The 20,867-nt window shown below is 44.2% G+C and overlaps 1 protein-coding gene across 1 annotated transcript in view; it reads left to right on the top strand.

Moving 5' to 3' along the window:
* Positions 1 to 20,867, top strand: part of WWC3 (WWC family member 3) — a 404,774-nt gene that overhangs the window by 109,463 nt on the left and 274,444 nt on the right. Inside the window, exon 2 of the mRNA XM_069205154.1 lies at positions 14,302 to 14,411. Coding sequence (XP_069061255.1) covers positions 14,396 to 14,411 — 16 coding nt within the window. The 5' untranslated portion in view covers positions 14,302 to 14,395. The remainder of the gene's footprint in view (positions 1 to 14,301; positions 14,412 to 20,867) is intronic.

Raw genomic sequence — 20,867 nt, 5'->3', positions numbered from 1 at the left:
CGGTGAGGAAATAATATTAAGATTGAACAGTGTTTAGCAAACCAAAGGTCAGTGAGTGTGGGGGTGTGGTCAAATGTGTAGCTAAAAGCAAAGGTCAGTATTTATGTTGATTTGGCATAGGACAGTGCCACACGTCCTCTTGCTACACTGCCCTACGTCAATACAAAAGGGCAGGAATGGACCGTATTTATGAAATACAGTGTATTTCTGTCCTTTCCCCCTGCACTGGTGCACAAATTGCTGCCTAGTGCCAACGTAGGCAGGATTGTTTTGTGCAGGAAGAGGCACCTTCCTGCACAAAAACAACCCAGAAAGGCATTTTACCTCTTTGTTTAAGGGCAGCAGATAGCAACACACATGGAAAAAGGAAAAACAAGGAGAAATCAAAACATTTCTCCTCATTATGCCTGCTCTGGGTAGGCGTAAGATTCTGGCACTGCTCCAGTTTCCGTGATTTTGTAAATCTGGGGCAGTGTCAAAATCCATGGGTGTTGCCTGGGAACACCCACCACAACGCCCATGGAACACCTCCTTGACGCAAAGTAAGTAAACGCAGCGGCTTGCGCTTCTTTGCCTTACTCCTTATCTATGAGGCCCTGCAAAGCCACGCAGGGTGGCTTTGCGTCACCTCAAATGTATGATTGAGAGGCTTGTGCTGCTGAAGCATAAAAAAAAAGTGGTGCTCCGGAGGTGCAAGCCTCTCATAAGTAAACCCCAAAATATTCTAAGTTGTTTTTAAGTCTTTCACTGTCAGGTAGCTACATATAAATTAACAACCAGCTTAAATGAAAAATAAATAAATAAAAGAAAGTTGTTACTCAGTGGGAAATACACTGTAGTGCATTATGAAACCTCTATTAGTTTATGCACTGCAGAGATGTGTGTGTAACATGAGTGCGACAGAATTAAATCCTGGTTAGTGCAGTTGAGAATAGTGACGTGTATTTTTAGTGCCACGAGGTCAGAGCCTGTAACAGAAAGCACTGTGAATATGTATGATAGTACATTTAAGTAATACCAGATTACCCTTTACAATTGCAGATCATCTCATAGAGCACATATGCATTTTATTTAGGAAGCAGGTACCCTAGTATGAAGGCCTCCTTAGATGTCTGTGCAGCTTTCACAGCACAGGAGACTCAATAAATCAAAGTTCACCTGAGGCATTTTAACAATCCGCTGGGGGAATGTGCGACCCCCTTTCCAGGACTCCACGGCCCCAGATTGAAGACCTCTGCCTTAGGGGCTGTCCTGACTGGTGGGTGACTCCTCCTTATTTTTCTCTTTATCCTCTCCTGCCTTGCTGCCAAAAAGTGGGGCCAGTGGCTGGAGGGGCGGGCATCTCCACTAGCTGGGATGCCCTGGGGTGCTGTAACAAAAGGCATGAGCCTTTGAGGCTCACCGCCAGGTGTTACAGTTCCTGCAGGGAGAGGTGAGAAGCACCTCCACCCAGTACAGGCTTTGTTCCTGACCACAGAGTGACAAAGGCACTCTCCCCATGTGGCCAGAAACTCGTCTAGTTGTGGCAGGCTGGCTGAAACTGGTCAGCCTAGCACTAGGAGTCGGACTGGTATTCAGGGGTCATCTCTAAGATGCCCTCTGGGTGCATTTTACAATAAATCCCACACTGGCATCAGTGTGCATTTATTGTGCTGATAAGTTTGATACCAAACATCACAGATTTCAGTGTAGCCATTATGGAACTGTGGAGTTTGTGTTTGACAAACTCCCAGACCATGTACTCTTTATGGCTACCCTGTACTTACAATGTCTAAGGTTTGGCTTAGACAATGTAGGGGCATAGTGCTCATGCACATATGCCCTCATCTGTGGTATAGTGCACCCTGCCTTAGGGCTGGGAGGCCTGCTAGAGGGGTGACTTACCTATGCCACAGGCAGTGTGAGGTGGGCATGGCACTCTGAGGGGAGTGTCATGTCGACTTAGTCATTTTCTCCCATCAGCACACACAAGCTGTGAGGCAGTGTGCATGTGCTGAGTGAGGGGTCCCCAGGGTGGCATAAGACATGCTGCAGCCCTTAGAGACCTTCCCTGGCAACAGGGCCCTTGGTACCGGGGGTACCATTTACAAGGGACTTATCCGGGTGCCAGGACTGTGTCAATTGTGGGAACAGGGGTACAGTTTAGGGAAAGAACTCTGGTGCTGGGGCCTGGTTAGCAGGGTCCCAGCACACTTTCAAACATAACTGCCATCAACAAAAGGCAAAAAGTCACAGGGGACCATGCCAAGGAAGGCATTTCCCTTACAGATGGTATCCCTGGTGCGGAACAAATGATTGTCCCATTATCGTTGAATGTAATGGACATGTTCAGTTTGTGTAACAAATATCTTCCCAATAAATGTGTAGGAGATGTGGGCGCATATAGCAAAGACTCTGAAACTACATAATCTCCTACCTGAACTGGAATCTCACAGGTGTATGGTACCATCATTATTTCACCTGAGAACTCTTGTGCTGCCATTGTTTTATTTGACAGTGGTAAACATCCATGTCTAATGCACGATTTGGTTACCCCTGTATCAATCAAGAATTTATATTTTCTTCCCAATATACTAATTGGTGCTATAGGCTCTTGTTTGTAATTCAATGTTTTTGCTATCACAGGGCACATCAGGGTCTCCGGTACATACTGTCATGATGTAAAGAATGAATTGTCCCTGCTTGAAAAATTGTGCCCCCCATCATTGGCTGCAGTACAGGTTGTGCTTGCTGCGATGTCTGATGAATATACTGTGGTGCTGACTGTTGCCCTGAGGTTGATGTTACCATCCCTGCCTGATAATTTCGTTGTGATTGTATCATTTGCATTGGCTGCTGTGGAGCCATTTGTGGTGCACTGTACACTAAACCTTGTGGCTGTTGCTGGTACTGTTGCACAGGAGAAAAATTCCCTGCAGGGGAAAAATGACTTCCTTGTCCCAGTTGTGCCTTTCTAAAGCAACAATCTGCTATTACGTGCCCTTTCCTGCTGCAGTGATAACCTGTCATATTTGTTTTATTTCTTCTACCTCCCCACTGTTGCTGGCATCTTTGCATCATTTGCTGGGAAGGCTGACCTGTGGGACCTTGATACCACTGCTGTTGTGAGTGTATCTGTGGTAATTGTGCTGTAACTTGAACTGGATGTGTTTCAGTGACTACATTTGCTCTTATTGTGCTCTTTATTTGCGTTTTTCTCTAATTTTTGACTAGCCAATTTGGTTGTGACACGGTCCAAATGTTCCTTTGCTTTCTTTCCTTCTCAAATCTTTATCTAGCATGGTACAGTATTATGCCCTTTATTTCCTCCCAAGGTTTACTATCTATTGCCACTACTGTGTCTAATGGCTGCTGTAGGTCCTCTAGCAGCCCGTTTTTCACACTGTGAGAGAACAGTCTGGTTCCTTGTCTATCTAGGGGACACATCTCAGTGGTCCATAGTTTTCTTATGCGCTCAACATATTCCAACACTGACTCATCCTTCCCCATTACTTGGCGCATCATGCCACCTATATCTGGCATGTCTGGATATCTCCGTCTCAATTCTGCCCAGACAAGCGCACATATGCGGTTGAATGTTGCTGTGTCTCTGTCACCATTAATCAAGGTTATTAGTTCTGCATTGGTACGTGGTACTACTTGAAAAATGTTGTCTGTCTCATCTCCCAATATACTTGAAAGGAGGCTCTTCACGTCCCCTATTGCTAATTGTAATCCTGCTGTGTGTCTTTTAGAAGCACCCTCAGAAAGTGGTGGTAATTGTTTCTTTAAGTTATCCTTATCCATATGTTGCCATGGCACAAAGGTAACATTTTGTGTTCCTGGACCCCTTTGTATTAGTGGAAGCTGTCTGATTTGTGGTCTACTTTACCTGTTGTTCTTTCATTCTGGGGTACCTACCATTTTCTCTCACACATATTATTGCCATACACATTGAGGCCCTCATGTATTCATAATCCTAAACTACCGATCCACCCCCCCAAACCCCACCCTTTCATTACAATCTTGGGCTGTTGCTAAGTCTTGGGGTGAAAGGAACCTTCTCTAGTCCATGGTGAAGTAAACTTGCTAGGTCTACTCTCTGTGTAATCCGCCAAATCATTTCAGAAAGGGTAGACTGCAAATGAGTCTCGTTCTCCTATAATTACTCTCTCAATAGGTGTCAGATCTCTCCTATTTATCATTTCACGACCTACATTCATATCAACTTGCTTAGCAGCGTCCAAATATTGCAAATCTAAATCATCATCACAATCTCCTATTGTCTCGCTGTCTCTGTCACTCGGTTCAACCGTTATTTGCCCTTGCATTGTTCCCTTACTTAACACCTGGATTTCCACGTTTCCCATATATTTTTAACATTTCTACTTCTGTCATCTTTTTCTTGGTGTGTTTTAAAGCGTCACTCAACCCTTTACTCACCATTGGTAACCTCTGTTGGTACCCTTTATGTTCTGCAGTGGCTGTATCATATATATTTTGAGATAATGCATTAGCATTATCAATGTATGTTTTTACAACCTCTAATGTATTCCTTTCTTCCTCTGTCATCATTCTGTGTTCCTGTTCCTCTCTCTCTCTCGACATGCATTTGCTTTCTTTTCTATTTCTAATAGGTGTTTTCTACATAGTTGTTCGTTTATCTGTTCATTATGTGATGGACTGAATGTTAAATTTGGTTGTGGTAGGCTAATCTCCCTGCTAGTTCTGGAACTTTGGTCTGAAGAGCGTTAGAAGAAGCCTGGTGCTAATAATCTTGTTGTTTTACCTGAAATCATGGGGTCATCTCTTTTTGTGTAGGAAACAGTGTCTTGGCTATGAGATGGTGTCACCTTTTGGCTTTCATCTAGTTTCAAAGTAAAGTTAGCTGTGACTTGCCCTGTGTATTTACTTTTTAGTGTGCAATGAGTATCCGAGTCTTCTGTTTGTGTTATATCTGGAACAATGCTACTCTCTCCTAATGGATGCATTCCTGTTGCGTCTTCAAGTAGTCTTTTGGCTTCCTGATAGGGACTTTATCTTCCTTGTAAGGAGGAGGATGCCAACTACATTCAGATGGTTCCTCTACCTTGTCAGGTTCAAATGCTTGTCACATGTTTAAGGTCACTTTTTTTTTTATTTCTCACCTTTATATGCCTCATAAATATGTTTGTAAATGCCCCAATTGACATGGGTCAAATGATCCCTCTTCTGGCCAAGGACAAGGACTTTGTTTTGTACCCATACACCACTCCTTACAGTGTTTCTTTATCCTATTTGATCACCCTGAACACTTTAATATGTTGCAAAGGAGTATCAGATATTTTACTTTGATCAAATGTTCACACAATATGGATAATTTACAATAACTTTTCAATGTATAACAGAACACAAGCAATGTACATATATTATTAACTCGTCATCTTATAATCTGACAAAACAGTATCATAACCTATCACACTATTGTCACTTTCCTGTATTTAGTGACACTTCATTCTTGTTTCATCTCCAGGACTCAGGATGGATACACCACTGCTAAACTATTTACTTAATGCAGACACTTTGACATTCTTAGTAAAGTCTGACTAATTAGTAGTCCATCCTACAACAATATCCATAGTGAGCCTTATGGACCTTCTAAGAAGCTCAAGAGGGAAAGACTTTTAAGGACATAACTTTATTCAGAGACTGTCCTGGGCTCATCTATGTTCCCGAACTACGAGGACCCACTCGCCCACCCCCCATCTTAATGGCAGATTTTGTACAAACACTGGTATGTGCTTACCTCTTTGAGCACTATTTAATCAATGAAGGGAAGGTGGTGGGTTTGACCCCCGAGGTCCAGCAGGCTGACCACAAGAACTCTCCTGGCTGGCTCGCCAAAGTCAAAATATGGACTTTTATTTCCCCCTGCCCGTCAAAAATCACTCCAGTCTTCCATCTTGGTTTCTTAGGATCACTTAATTTACAGCCTGGAACTGTGCTGAAGGATCTCATGCAAAGATGCATTCAGCAAGTCTCAAGGCATATCTGACTGCACATAACTTATATAGCCACTCTACTCGGCTCCACCCCGCGCCACTCCACCCCACGTCGCTCCATCCTCCGCCACTGCATTCTACGATGCTGAATTCAATGCCACTGCACTCAGTGCGTCTGTACTCCGCAACACTGTCCACTAATGCACTCTACACCAGTCCACTCTACTCTCTGCCACTCCATTGTATGCCACTCTACATGATCCACCCTATGCCACTCCAATACACAGCACTCTCTGCCATTCCACAACACTGTACTTCACTCTACAGCACTCTTCCCCATTCCACTTTACGACACTCCACGCCACTCTCCTCTACACCACTAACTTTTATCCATACTGAACAGAAGCCACACTGGTGCACAACCTCTTGCATACGTGAGATCTGCTTTGCCAATGCTTATCTTTTCTGTTATTCCTTTTTAAAGTTGATGTAAAGTTTTCAAGTGGCACTAACATTTTCACTGCCTGTAAGTTCAGTGGTTGCTTTGGTGATTTATTTTCATTTCTCTCACAAATAATAATAAAATGCATTTCACAAATGTAGTGCTTGTAATTAAAAAAAAAAATCATCACCAGTAAAATGACTATATCCATAAATGTATAATAATTAAAAATGGTTTATTATAAGTGACTGGCAGCCATGTTTGGGGGGTGATTTCCCCCCATTTCATTTTCAGGCATATGCTTACATGAAAACAATATTTAAAAATATATATATATATTGGAAAGGACCGACCTTTTGTTGTTACCAGTGCCTATTTAAAATTTGGGAGCGATGTGTACAGTGCATTTTAGGATGACTATTCTTCCATTAGCAGAATCGGTAGATACAAAAGTTAGGACATGGACAGCAAATCAAACCCAAGAAGGCTCTAGGTGTGATCTAGGTCTGTACTTAACTACTTCTCAACATCTCCATAGTGCCGCTACCTCCTGGCCACTATTGAAAATGAAGGAGTGCTAGCATTCCCAGTCTCAAGCAAAACTATTACCACTTAACCTGTAGGCGCCATTTTCACCAGGGGATACCGGGGCTCACACAATCAGATAATGCAAGGGCACACGCTCAGGGCCATAACTTCAGGGGAAGTGTTTGGGGTCTTATACCCACCCCCTCGACAAAATGTATTCTGTAGTGGGTACAAGTGCTTTCAGTCGGGCATAATGACGTCGGAGGTCACCTGGGATATTCTACGTGTCTACACTTCCCAGAATCTCGTGTGCGCTCTCTCTCTCATATGTTGATTAGTGTCAAAAATGTGTTTTAGTGCCCCTACCAGCCCCCCTCTCTTTCCACTGCCTCTTATGCCCCCTCATGTCGTGTTTCCTATCGCAATAAAAGGCATATTATAGGACCTCTTATCTGGAGGCCCCACGCCTTCCCCATACGCACGTTAACGCTGTCAACACAAAGGTTGCACCTCGTTGGCACCGAAGTAATGCCCCAAAATATCAACAAGTACCAGATAGGTGACCAGTCAGCCTTTGGGAAGGCCCCTCTACTGCGCTGAAATACGTGTTGTTGCATTTTTAGCGTGTTTGATCAGTTTGTGCTAGAAACCTTTATTCTTTTGTTAGAAATCTGCTGAGTATTAGGCGGATGATGGATTGTGTCCTATGCAGCAAATCCACATTTATATGCAAAATAGAGCATCTGCAAAATCTCATAATTCCAGTGCCCCTGCCTACACCACGCTTCTTTAGACTCCTTGTAATGCATATTTATAAAAGTCATATGAAATAGTAATAGTGCGGGCTGAAGTGGCTACTGTATTCTTCTCGGTTTCTCTCTGACCGGGCGAACTATATTTGCCTAATTTTTTCATGTTTTATTGTAGTCTGTTATTGGTAGGCGCTTTTATTCAAAGGTTTTTTTTTTATCAATAATTTCCCAATGTTTCTGAATACTTTTCGGTGGCTATCTCTTACAATCTGCAAACTATTTTTACTATATTGTAAAGCGTATTATACAGTAGAGAATAATAGACACAAGCTGACAGAAAACACAACTCAACGTAATTCCATAACCTCTTGCTGTATGTGTTTTATGTGCGGGGCATTACCGTAAATCAGCATATCATCACTGCCGTTGCCCCTTAATTTTCCTTCACTTTGCGAGAACCGTTCAGGTGTTTTTTCGCGAATAGTGAACCTCGCAGTTCAGCGAAGCCTACGTTTTACACTGATGCAGCCAGAATATACGTCTTTCATGGTTTCAAAGGACCACAGATCTGGCACTGGAGACTTGTTCAGATATTGGAAAAATTGAGTCAAACCCATGTGGCATGTTTTCTGTGAGCTGGTGCGGCCTTAAACGTAAACCTTCTGTCTGTAATTATCCGTAGGCGATGGCGCGTTTAGCCGGGGCAGTGAGACGGAGGTGCCCGGGCTGGAGTTCACCCAGGCGGTGAAGCGTTGCCAAGTATTAACATTCTTGGAAATTGGAAATCTTCGGGTTCTAATTGCACAGTCGGCAGCAACGGAATTCGGGTTTCTATGTTGCTCTTGTTAATCTGGATACCGAAGAACCTGACAGGGCTGCATACCATCATAATTAAATCATGGAATACACAGCTGTGGAGCGAGTTAGGGGGGGCTGGAGGGCACGTTAGAGAAAGTCTTGTTTTACCAGTTTAGCCACGAAACGGCGACGCCTTGGCATTGCATGGAGTTTTTATTTTAATTCCACACATAGTTGCAACTATGGAGGCATACCTTCCCTCATAGCTTACATTCGAGACGTAGTTTACTTGCAGGATGTCGCGTAAAACGCACCAGTTAGTGAAATAGTGTATTTTGGTTGCAGGACGATGTCCTCGGGGGATACTGAGGAGGGGAGACGTGAGGCTGGGATTTACCGACTATCACTGCTGTGCGACCGGCGGCGGTGGTGGGGCGAGGGGAAGGGGGGGGCATGTAAAGAGCAGGTTACAGAAGGAAGGACAATGTCCTGCTAGGCAAAAAAAATTCTGGTATTACCCCCTTCGCTGCCAGGCCTTTCCCCCTCCTATGCCGAGCGTTTTTTTGGCTATTTGGGGCAGTTCGCGCTTTGGTCCTCATAACTTTTTCTCCACATAAGCTACCCATGCCAAATTTGCGTCCTTTTTTCCCAACATCCTAGGGGTTCTAGAGGTACCCAGACTTTGTGGGTTCCCCTGAAGGAGTCCAAGAAATTAGCCAAAATACAGCGAAAATTTCGTTTAAAAAAAATAAAAATTGGAAAAAGGGCTGCAGAAGAAGGCTGGTGTTTTTTCCCTGAAAATGGCATCAACAAAGGGTTTGCGGTGGTAAAATCATCATCGTCCCAGCTTTCAGGAACAGGCAGACTTGAATTAGAAAACCCAATTTTTCAACACAATTTTGACATTTTACTGGGACATATTCCATTTTTACTATTTTTGGTGCTTTCAGCCTTCTTCCAGTCAGTGTCAGAAATGGGTGAGAAACCAATGCTGGTTCCCTGAAAGCTAAACATTTCTGAAAAGTAGACAAAAGTCTGAATTTCAACAAGGGGTCATTTGTGTAGATCCTACAAGTGTTTCCTCCAGAAAATAGCAGCTGAAATAAAAGAATATTGAAATTGAGCTGAAAAAACCAGATATTTTTCTCCACGTTTTACTCTGTAACTTTTTTCTGCGATGTCAGATTTTTGAAAGCAATATACTGTTACGTCTGTTGGACTCTTCTGGTTGCAGGGATATATAGGGCTTGTAGGTTCATCAAGAAACCTAGGTACCCAGAGCCAATAAATGAGCTGCACCTTGCAATGGGTTTTCATTCTATACCGGGTTACAGCAATTCATTTGCTGAAATATAAAAAGTGAAAAATAGGTATCAAGAAAACCTTTGTATTTCCAAAATGGCCACAAGATAAGGTGTTGAGAAGCAGTGGTTATTTGTACATCTTTGAATTCCGGGGTGCCCATACTAGCATGTGAATTACAGGGCATTTCTCAAATAAAGGTCTTTTTTACACACTGTCTTACATTTGGAAGGAAAAAATTTAGAGAAAGACAAGGGGCAATAACACTTGTTTTGCTATTCTGTGTTCCCCCAAGTCTCCTGATAAAAATGGTACCTCATTTGCATGGGTAGGCTTAGCGCTCGTGATAGGAAACACCCAAAACACACGTGGACACATCACATTTTCCCAAAGAAAACAGAGCTGTTTTTTGCAAAGTGCCTAGCTGTGGATTTTGGCCTCTAGCTCAGCCGGCTCCTAGGGAAATCTACCAAACCTGTGTGTTTTTTGAAAACTAGACACCTAGGGGAATCCAAGATGGGGTGACTTGTGGGGCTCTGGCCAGGTTGTTACCCATAATCCTTTGCAAACCTCAAAATGTGGCCAAAAACACTTTTTCTTCTCATTTCGGTGACAGAAAGTTCTGGAATCTGAGAGGAGCCACAAATTTCCTTCCACTCAGTGTTCCCCCAAGGCTCCCAATAAAAATGGTACCTCACTTTTGTGGGTAGGCCTAGCGCCTGCGAAAGGGAATGCCCCAAAACACTATCTGGACACATCAGAATGATCAAATACAAAACTACCTGTTTTTGCGGGGGGGCACCTGCGTTTTTGGTCCTGGGCTCAGCAGCCATCTAGGGAAACCTACCAAACCCAGACATTTCTGAAAACTAGACACCCAAGGAAGTCCAGGGAGGTGTGACTTGCGTGGATCCCCCAATGTTTTCTTACCCAGAATCCTCAGCAAACCTCAAATTTAGCAAAAAAAAATCTCATTTTTACCCCATTTCTGTGTGGGATCACTGCACCGGGGCAAATTTCATACCATCCAACGTTCCCCTCAGTCTCTCGGCAAAAATGATACCTCATTTGTGTAGGTGGGCCAAGTGCTTGTGACAAGGAAGAGCCAAAAACATGTCAAAATTGAGAGGTAACCAAAGCGGGTCCAAAAGGGCAGTTTGAAAAAAAAAATTTTTAGGCTGACAAGTGCAGCAGAATTTTTATCGGTATAGATGAGACAATGCTGGGTGGTAGGAATTGTGTGGATTCCTGCAGATTCCGGAAGGTTCCATCACAAAAATGTGGGAAAAATGTGTGATTTCCAGTAAAGTTGGTGGTTTTCAGGGCATTGTGGGTAAGAAAATGGTGCAGGGTGCATGTGAAACACACCACCCTCGAATCACCCAGATGTTTAGTTTTCATATGTGTTTAGGTCTTGTGGATTTTTCTACATGGCAGCATCCCAAAGTCCATAAAGTGCAGCCCTCACCATTCCAAGCGGGACGATTTTGAGAGTTAGCCAAGCTCTCATGGCTCAAATGTAAAACCAAAACCCAAAATAATCAAATGTCTTCTTGCTTGCTTTGGGATAAGATGTTTTGGTGTGCGGGGGAGAGGTGAAAGACTTTTACCCTCTTCAGTTGGGGTCTGGGCATAACCAGGCCCTTACTGGTTGGTAGCCACCACCCCTCAATATTTTTTTTTAAATTTCCTGGCATCTAGTAGACTTGCTGTCCCCCCTAGGGTGTGGATCAGGGGGTAATTGCCCCATCTGCCCACTGGAGGGCAGAACAACTTTGGCCCCATTTATTTGGGGTGGGGGTATGCCCATACCCCCACATTCTTATTTTGAGAAAAAAAAAAAACTTCCCTGGTCTCTGGTGGGCATTCTGCTCCCCCTTTGGGGCAGATGGGCCTTCCAAAATAGGCCAATCTGCCCCCAAGTGGGGGAAGATATGGCCAACAGTAATGTGCCCCCATGGGGAGCGACCCTTACCCAAGGGGCTGCCCCCTAAAGAAAACACACACATATACACACACCAATCCCTGGTGCCTAAGTAGTTTCTGCCCCCCCAGAGGGGGTAGATTGGCCTAATAGAAATACGCCGATCTGCCCCCCAAGGGGAGCAGAAATGGCCTAAAATAAATTTGCCCACCTGACCCCCCCCGGAGCGACCCTTGCCTAAGGGGTCGCTTCCCACCTCTAAAAAAACAAATCAAACCCCCCACCAAAAATAGATCCCTGCACCTAGAGGATTCTACACCCCCCCCCCCAGGGCAAATAGGCCTAATAACAATAGAAATGGGCTAAAATGGCAGATTGGCCTAACAAAAATTGGCCGATCTGCCCCCAAGGGGTCAGAAATGATCTATATACAATTTGCCCCCCCCTCCCCCTCCGGGGGGCGACCCTTGCCTAAGGGGTCGCTCCCCACCTCAAAAAAAACAAAACCCCAAAAATTGATCCCTGGCGTCTAGAGGTTTGGCCTCATAAAAATAGGCCGATCTGCCCCCAAGGGGGGCAGAAATGGCCGAAATATAATTTGCCCCTTAGGGGAGCAACCCTTGCCTAAGAGGTCGCTCCCCACCTCTAAAGAAGAAAAAAAGAAGAAAAAAAAAGATCCCTGTTGCCTAGAGGTTTCTGCCCCACCTTGGGTCAGATCGACCTAATGACAATAGGCTGATCTGCTCCCAAGGGGGGGCAGAAAAGGCTTTGAAAAAAATTTCCCCCCTGGGGAGCGACCCTTGCTCGAGGGGTCGCTCCCCTTATGCCAATTTCCTTTTCACAATAAATCCCTGGTGTCTAATTGGCATTTCAGAAGCCGGATTGCTTCACAATCCGGCTTCCCTTTCCTTCCCTTTGAAGCCGCTCAGGCCCCCATCACATGATCGGCAGAGAAATGCTGAGCATTTCTCTTTCGATCGCGCTGGAAGCTGGGGAAGTGGCCTCTGATGAGGTCAGCGCGCGAATGTCACTGGGCTTCCCCTTCCACCCCTGCCTTTGGGGGTGGGAGGGAAGCCGCTCCCTCCGAGCTCCAGGCTGAGGAAGTAATGGTTACGTCCTCGGCACAGGAGCACTGTGCCGGTGGATGTAACCATTACGTCCCAGGCACAGAAGGGGTTAATGTGAGATGCAAGGACTATAAAAATACAAATTCCATCGAACCATATGACCATATTATTAATGTAAGACTCTTTAAGACTGAAACACTATTAACACATTAACCAGTCAGTGCTACACTATTTATTAGCTCTTGCTTAACGTACACAAAGTTGTAGGTAGATGCGCAATTAACAGCGTGTTTATAATAAGTAACATTGACTGGCTCTAAGGTGCGTAATGTTATCTGCACGTGGACTTTGGGTGTATGAATAAATATATCAGGTATTAAACATCTGTTATTCATTTTCCCTTATAAAAACATAAAATTATTAATCAGGGTGATGTGCACTTACTCTCTCCGTGCCCTCTCTTCCCTCTGCCTCGCCCTTCCGAACCAGTAACCCTTGGCGCAGCTAGAAGTTCTAGCCTTGGCAAGCTGGTCTGATGGTTGATGTTTATTTATTGCAATCAAATGCCACAGAAAGAAAAAGGAAGAGGACATTCATTAATGTGGTCGCCATATGCTTGCAGTACAAAATATGTAAATTAAAAAAAATAACCCTCACATAATTTTAATAGAATAGTATGAACGGTCTCTGGAAGGCAGGTATACTTGGAACAGGTATAGAAACCCTTTTAAGAGTTAATGCGAGGTAGCGGCTGGTAATTACTCTATACTGAGAACATACTTTAAACACAGTAAAAAAAAACTTAAAAAAAAATGTAAGATGGGGAAAAAAAAATGGCAAAGTAAAATGAGGCCGCCAGCCTTTGCATTGGAGTGCACTTCTTTTTACTCACATACATATGTGAGAAGGCTAAATGATGTAAATTGTAGTGCAAGACAACCAGTAGCTGAAATGAACTGACCCAAAAGCACCTCTGTGGATGTATGTAGACATTTCTAATATTGTTTTGATGTCACATGGAGCTGGCGAGGCAGTTACAACTGTTTCAAGACTAGACCTGAAAACAGAGGAGTTGACAAATACACAGAGAAAGATTGGCATTTCCCCAGTTTTCCTCATCACACTGATCAGCGAACCTCCTTATAACTGATTAAAATAAACAAAAATAAAAAGAATTGTCTGCAGTAGCTCATTCTGAGGCAGTAGTACTGTCTTAATTTGTAATAATGACTCTTGTTACTTCCCATGCCCTGTAAATGTATTGGATTATCACTTTGAACAGATTCTTCTCCATCCCAAAGGTTCAGGGGAAATGTGCCTAATCCCAGGTGAAACACAACCAAAACGCTGCCACTGTGAGCTGCTGTAACTGATTGCCAGCCTGAGACGGTTTTCGCCACAAAAACACACACCTGTTTGGTTCCTGTTTGCAAATGCATTGCATGTGGCATTGTTGTAGATGTGCATAATGCTCGCTTGGTTTGTGATAGTTTGAATTTTAATGCTGTCGCTATTTTCCAATTTGCAGGATCACCAAACCTTTGACGTTTGCAGACTGTATTGGCGACGAGCTTCCTTTGGGATGGGAAATAGTCTATGATCAGCAAATCGGGGTTTATTATATGGATCACATAAAACGTGAGTAGAAGTTTCTTGCTAAGCATTGCACCAATGGTTAATTTGTTTTGACAAGAGACAGGACGTTTTTGTACATAAAGCAACTCTGAATAAAATACTTTTAAATTGAATGTTGCAGGCAGCCATCTGGAAATGCTACGCATGGGCAGGCTGCCGATGGTGTCCTCTTGGTGGACACTTTCATTTGCAGACTTGTTGCTATATTGCTGAGGGTCCAGGGCAAATTACTTAATCTCCCTGTTCCCCCAAAAAAGTGACATTGTGTTATGTAACTGGTGTGTGTGTGTATGTATGTGTGTGTGTGTGTGTGCGTGTGTGTATGTATATGTATATATATATATATATATATATCGCCCGCCTGCAGGGACACTCCCTCCTGAAGCCTGGGCCCAGCCCCTGCCCTTCCTTCCAGTAGCAGTAGCCTCTCCCTCTTGGCCGGTACTACATTGAAGCACTTGGGTGTGGCACTAATTGGCTGCTGCTGCTCCTTTGAAGGACTCGCCTCTCCCTCTCACCCCCCACCCCCAGTCCTCCTCTCAGGCCTAGTGACCTGCCAGGGGCCACGGGTGGGTGAATAACAAACTTCCTCTCCTATAGTGGGGAAAGGCAGGGAGGGCTTGAGCCTGCATAACAGCCACAGGAGCGTGCTTTATGCGAGCAAAAGCCATACTTAATTGTATCTTTTTTTAAATGCATTTCTGTTGTCAGTTAAAAGTACTTTCTTGGTGCATGTGTATTTGAAAGATAAAGTGATCTTTTTCAGTGTGATGTGAACTCACTTTACTTCCTCCCCATTTCTTGCATATGCACTCACACCTTTGCACTACCACCTGGCTTGTTTCTGTCATTGTAAACACTGGGTGGCGCTAGTCTTTTTCACGACAGCCACAAAGAACAGACCTCCCCACTATAGGCTCAAGCGTGGATGACCAAATACAGAATGCTGAGTCCTCACACCCTTTAAAATTCAGTCAGGGTTGTTGTGATGTTCAAGGGTCTTTTGTGCTGAGAGGTTATGTGATCTGAAAGTGGGTCCACCTCACTCTTCTACACCTTGAACATTTTATACTTATGTGTAAAGGGCCCATCTACTGCCAGAAGTTATCTTGGCACTTCAGTGAGCCTTAGGTTTCATTTGGGATGCAGGCAATAGACATGTGTAACCAATTCCTGTTTTCTTTCTGACCCCAGTGCTGCCCTGTTATGCGCGAGTCATATGGGAATCAAATCAGCCCTTACAAGTGACTATGAAATATTCTGATACTTGTAGTCCGGCATTGTTAAATCAGCCCTTCATTTGTCTATTGTTTAATCCTTCCCCATCATCCCGCAGTCTCTTCCCTACCACCCCACCCCCTTCATGTTGCTTGACTCTTCTATAACCCTGCGCTGTTTTTAGACATATTGCATAGCATCATGGCCACATCATAGTGCTTATTATTTTTTTTTTACCCAAAGCCATGTTGTGCAGCAGCCCGCTCTGCTGTGCAACATGGAGAAAAAAATCGACAGAGCCAAAAGATCTTGCATAGGTGAAACCTACTGGCTTTGCCAGTGCTTTTTATATCTGTCTTTGCTGATCTAAACTTTCAGTTTTGTGCATAGGGTTGGTGCACATTACTTCCTAAAGATAGTTCCACTTTTTTTGTCCTAAATTGATGTTGACTCTGCCACTTGGAAATCTAACCCTTTGTGTTACCTGTATTTGGGAGTTATCACATGAAACAAAGCTTTACATATTGATAGTATGCTTACAGCCTAACATATATGAAATTGTGTACTCATTGCAGCATTTAAAAGGCCCCAGGCTTGCATCTTACTCGTTGTGGTTTAGGCTTCAACTAGTAAAGTGAACCCCAATTAATTCCCCATGACTGTTCTGGATCAGGAGTCCAAGGGGATTGAAACGTTTAGCAAATGTATGTTTTCTACCAGCCTGGCATGTGATCTGTAAATGCTTTATTTATTGGATCGCTGCACATGGTTTATAAGATCTTGCATGTGGTCCTGAAGACCCCTTTGGGTCAGACAATTCATGATGGACAAGATGCAGCTAAATATGTGATTCGTGTTGTCCTAGATACTACTGGTTGCCTGGGAAGGGCACTTGGCACCAGTGTTGTGTTCCACCGAGATGTGAGGATGCATTCCATTGGATTTTCTGTAGACATACATACCTTTCTCGTGGATATGCCCTTTTATGGATTGCGTCTTTTCAGTGAAAGAGCCAATTCTGCCCTAGAGTGTTTTAAGGAAAGTAGAACAGTGGCACACTCCTGGGCCTGTTGATTCCCACCTTGCAATTCCCATATCAGTTCAAAAGGTTCAGAGGTTACTCCAGAGAGCTGACTTATAGGCAAAGGGCATGATTTAGATGCTGGCCGTAACTGTCCCGCCGTTGACTTTTCGACTGGAAACCCGTCCACCGCACTGATGGTCCGCCCGCCGCATTTAGATGGTGATACCATAGAGTAAATCCCACATTCGAACTGCAGTCTTCGCCAAGAATTACCACCCTTGTTGAGGGTGGGAAAGGGAAAAGGGGATGCTGACGGGACCCCAGCCACCCTTCCCAGTATGCAGATTTTGATGTGCCTTACCGGCAGGAAAAAAGTAGCAATCCAACCTTCATGTCTGAGTTGACAGATTGGGGGAGGGGGAGGTTTGGAGGTGTAGGGGTGAAAACGTACCCTTTTTCTCCTTTTCACCCAGTCTTAGACAAGACACAATTAGACAACACCTGCAGTCACTGCTGACACCGTCCCATGGAGAAAACACCCCCGTTGCTGGACTTAAAGGGTAGGGACACCGCATTGCCAGGGTCCATTGGGTGAGCACTACACGGTTGGTAGGGACCACTGAAGATACATACATGTCACAGTAAGTATTTTTTTTTTAAACATGTTTTTTTTAAGTTACTGTGACATGTATATGTCAGGGACACAAGTGGGTCAGACATGGATGAGGACACACTGGTACACAACACATATTGCACGCATGCACAACTGTCATAATTATGTCAGTATTCATTGGCAAATAAATGCTGGCACCACAATGATGGTACATTCACACCTGTCAACTGTGTCCATATGTACAGATTGCCAGGGGACCTGTCATGTTGTGCTGTGAGTCAGTATGTGTATATATGAATGCGATGCAATTGGCTGGGTGAGGGAGCTGGAGTGGGAGCTGTGGTTGTGCCAGTATGTGCGCCACCTGCATATGGCTGTGATGTTCTTGTGTATGTTGTGTTGTGTTGCTGCATGCAACATTCAGGCTAGTGGTGTTGTGTGATTGTCTTTTTTGTGATGTGTGTAGTTGTGCATGTGTATGCTTGTGTAGATGAGTGTGTAAATGTGTTGGTGGTGGTTGTTTTGCCGTGTGAGTGCAGTGTCAATGGTCAATGTATGTTGTTGTGGATGTCAGTCAGTTTTTTTTGCGGCATGTACGTGTTGTGGTATGGTGGAATTGAAATGGATAGTTGTGTGTATGTGGTGTGTTGTGTGTAGTGCAGTGGGACACATTTGGCAAAGTGCTGTGTGCATATGTGTAACTTGCCTCTATCTCTAAAGCCACTGCTGTTGTCTGCTGTCCATTGGGTCATGTGATGTCCTCCTTCCGTCAGAGCCGCTGCCAGTTCACTGTTTGCAGCGCTGTAACATCTAAAAACGGTGGGACGGAACACTGTCAACTTGGCGGTCTTCTTGGGTCCACCTCTGACGTGGCTTGGTGGTGCGACCGTCAAGATCTAAATCAGGCCTAAAGCCATTTTTCCCCCCAATAAAGCTGTCACTCCAGTCCAGTCCTTTCAAACCCAAGTCATCAGAGGCATCAGTCCTCTTAGTCCCCTTCCACTGTGGCAACAGTCACCAAATAACTTTTGTTTACCCTTAGAGGTGCATACCCATCGTGTGGTAGCAAGAGTTAGCGCTTTTTCCCCAGATAGGTCGTCCAGGTAGGTCAGCATGGCCATAACCAAATTTTTCTTTTGTTCCAACAACTCTTCCTGCCAAATCAGAGCAAATTACAGAGGAGACCTGTCTGTTCTCTTACAAGAGATGCAAGTGTTACCCTCAAACAGTGCTACTGAGAGGGTGCTACAAGAGAAGATGGTTGTTAAATCTTTAAGTCTATAGACCTACAGGACACACATTTTCATATACCTGTCCTATAGTTTAGCAGCCTTTATTATGGTTCAAGGGAGGCCAGGATAATTTTCAACTTGGTTCCTTTTGCCTCCCCAGTGCCCCTTGTGTGTACACAAATGTGATAGTAGTGGTTGCTGCCTACCTTTGGAGTCCTGGGTTATATGTGTTTTTTATACCTTGACGACTGGCTGTTGAAGGCAGACTGGCCAAGTTAGCCACAGACCACCCATATGGCGCAAACCTCCTGACATCATTGAAGTTTACTATCAATAAGTTGAGACCTTGCATGACTACTTTGCAAGCACTCCAATTCTTTGGAGCTTTCCTGGAAGCAGGACATTCATTCTGTAATCTCAGTGCTTTAGCTTCGGTTTTGGATCTCGTGAGAGTAGGCTTCTTGACTCCTTAGCCTCTTGCATCCTCTGTGTCGATTTATAACAGGTGGAACATGTAGGCTCTGCACTGAAATCTGAAATTCCAGTGGGCCCAACATTAAGAAAATCTGAAGGATGTCATTTAGATCTTGGAGACAGCTCATGATCTGCAGTGGTGACTGCTTGAATGTGATTGAATGTGCATCTGGCAGATCAAGAATGGAGTCTATACATCGAGGTGGCGCAGGGCATCTTCTGCCAGTGGGTAGTACCCTGGCTAGACCGTTTTACCAATATCAAACACATCCAAAATTGTGCACGTTGGAGTTTCCACTAGAACACTCCCTCAGAGAGGCATTCTGGCTGGAATGGAACATAAGCCTCCTGTGCGCCTTCTGGTCCCTGGCTTTACTGTCCGGAGTTCTGAAAAAGGTCAGAAATGCTGGGACAAAGTCATTTTTGTGGCTCTGAATTGGGCCAGTTGACTGTTTATCTGGAACTCCTAGGCATGTGTCCTTTGATCTGTCTACTGGTTTCAAGGTTCTTCTGTCACAGCAGCAGGGCACAGTTCTTCACCTGAATCTGTGCAATCTACACCTCCATGTGTGGAGATTGAGCTGAGGTAGTTGACTGTGTTAGATCTGTTGCCTGAAGTGGTAGATGTCATTCTTACTGCGAGGCACCCTTCCCTTAAGTTCATTTATGCTGGCTACTGGGACACAATTGTGGCCTGGTGTGATATCAGCAAGACCGCGCCTTCATAAGTAAACCTGCCTGATATTGTTTATAGGTTTCGCCTGCAGAGAGCTTGCGCTGTGGCGAAATCTTTTGTATTAGGAAAAAAAAATCTTTAAATGGGCTCACAGCCCACCCACAGTCTTCCCATTACTTACCATTGATAGGCTTCCCCGGTCACTTTCCCTTTCTTGCTTCTCATTGGTCAGCAGCAGCCTCTCACGCCCTCTGGCTGCACTTCCTGTTGCCTCAACTTCGTCTGTTCCTTGGAGTTTGGACCAAGTACCCCTTCTGGTTGATGATGAGTGGCTGGAAACCAGTTTCCTTCCACTAGTGTCATGCTTCTGAGGTACATTTTTCATTCCACGCCTACCCTCCATACTTCAATGTGACTCCCCGCCCCTTCACAAGGCACCGATTTCAGTCCTCCTTTCGCCCTAATGGAGTTTTCTCTCATTCAATTAATGTGAGCCTTGAATCATACAAAGTGTAAGTGACAACTAGAGAACAGCTGTGCCTAATCTTGGAGGTTCATTCAAATGATATGGCTTATTTATCACACTAGGACACGCCGTTATGTTCAAAGCTGCTGACTTTGAAATTGGTGAAGGTTCGAGACTTTGGATCCACTTAACATCCTGTTATTCTGAGCAAATCGATTTAATCTCCTTTTGTTTAAAAATGAACTTGCTCTTGTGTAATAAAACTGGTTCATGTAAAGCGCTTCAACCCCTTTGGGTCGAATTTGCACAATATAAACAGAAAAAAACATTGAGATGTGGTAACTTTATGGAATTAAATGCTTGAAAACTCAACAATTTAGCTAACACATTATTTATAGTTTGAGAAGACATTCTTAAGCACATGTCTGGAATGTATTTAAGCTAGCCATACTTCGTAATGTGGGAAAAGGGGAAGATCTGTGCTTCGTACTTGGACATGGGACAGCTCAAATATGGCCGCCATGCAAAGGTCATGACTTTGTCAGTCTTTTCTCCATTATGAACATCCCACCCTCGCTCTGCTCCCTCGATTGCGTCGCTCAACACTAGTTGTTGCTGTGGCATTTGCAGGTGAGAGAAAAGGGTCATAGGTTATGATAAGCATGGTATTGTAGGTGGCGCCAGGGGTTCTAGTCCTTTGAGATGATGTTGCGGGCGGAGTGGGTCTGTTTGTTTACAAAGAGTTGCTAAATCTGT

This window comes from Pleurodeles waltl, chromosome 8 (assembly GCF_031143425.1).
Source record: "Pleurodeles waltl isolate 20211129_DDA chromosome 8, aPleWal1.hap1.20221129, whole genome shotgun sequence".
In the NCBI taxonomy this organism is placed as follows: domain Eukaryota; kingdom Metazoa; phylum Chordata; class Amphibia; order Caudata; family Salamandridae; genus Pleurodeles; species Pleurodeles waltl.
The sequence above is the reverse complement of the archived record's forward strand: the minus strand, read 5'-3'. Positions and strand labels throughout refer to the sequence as shown.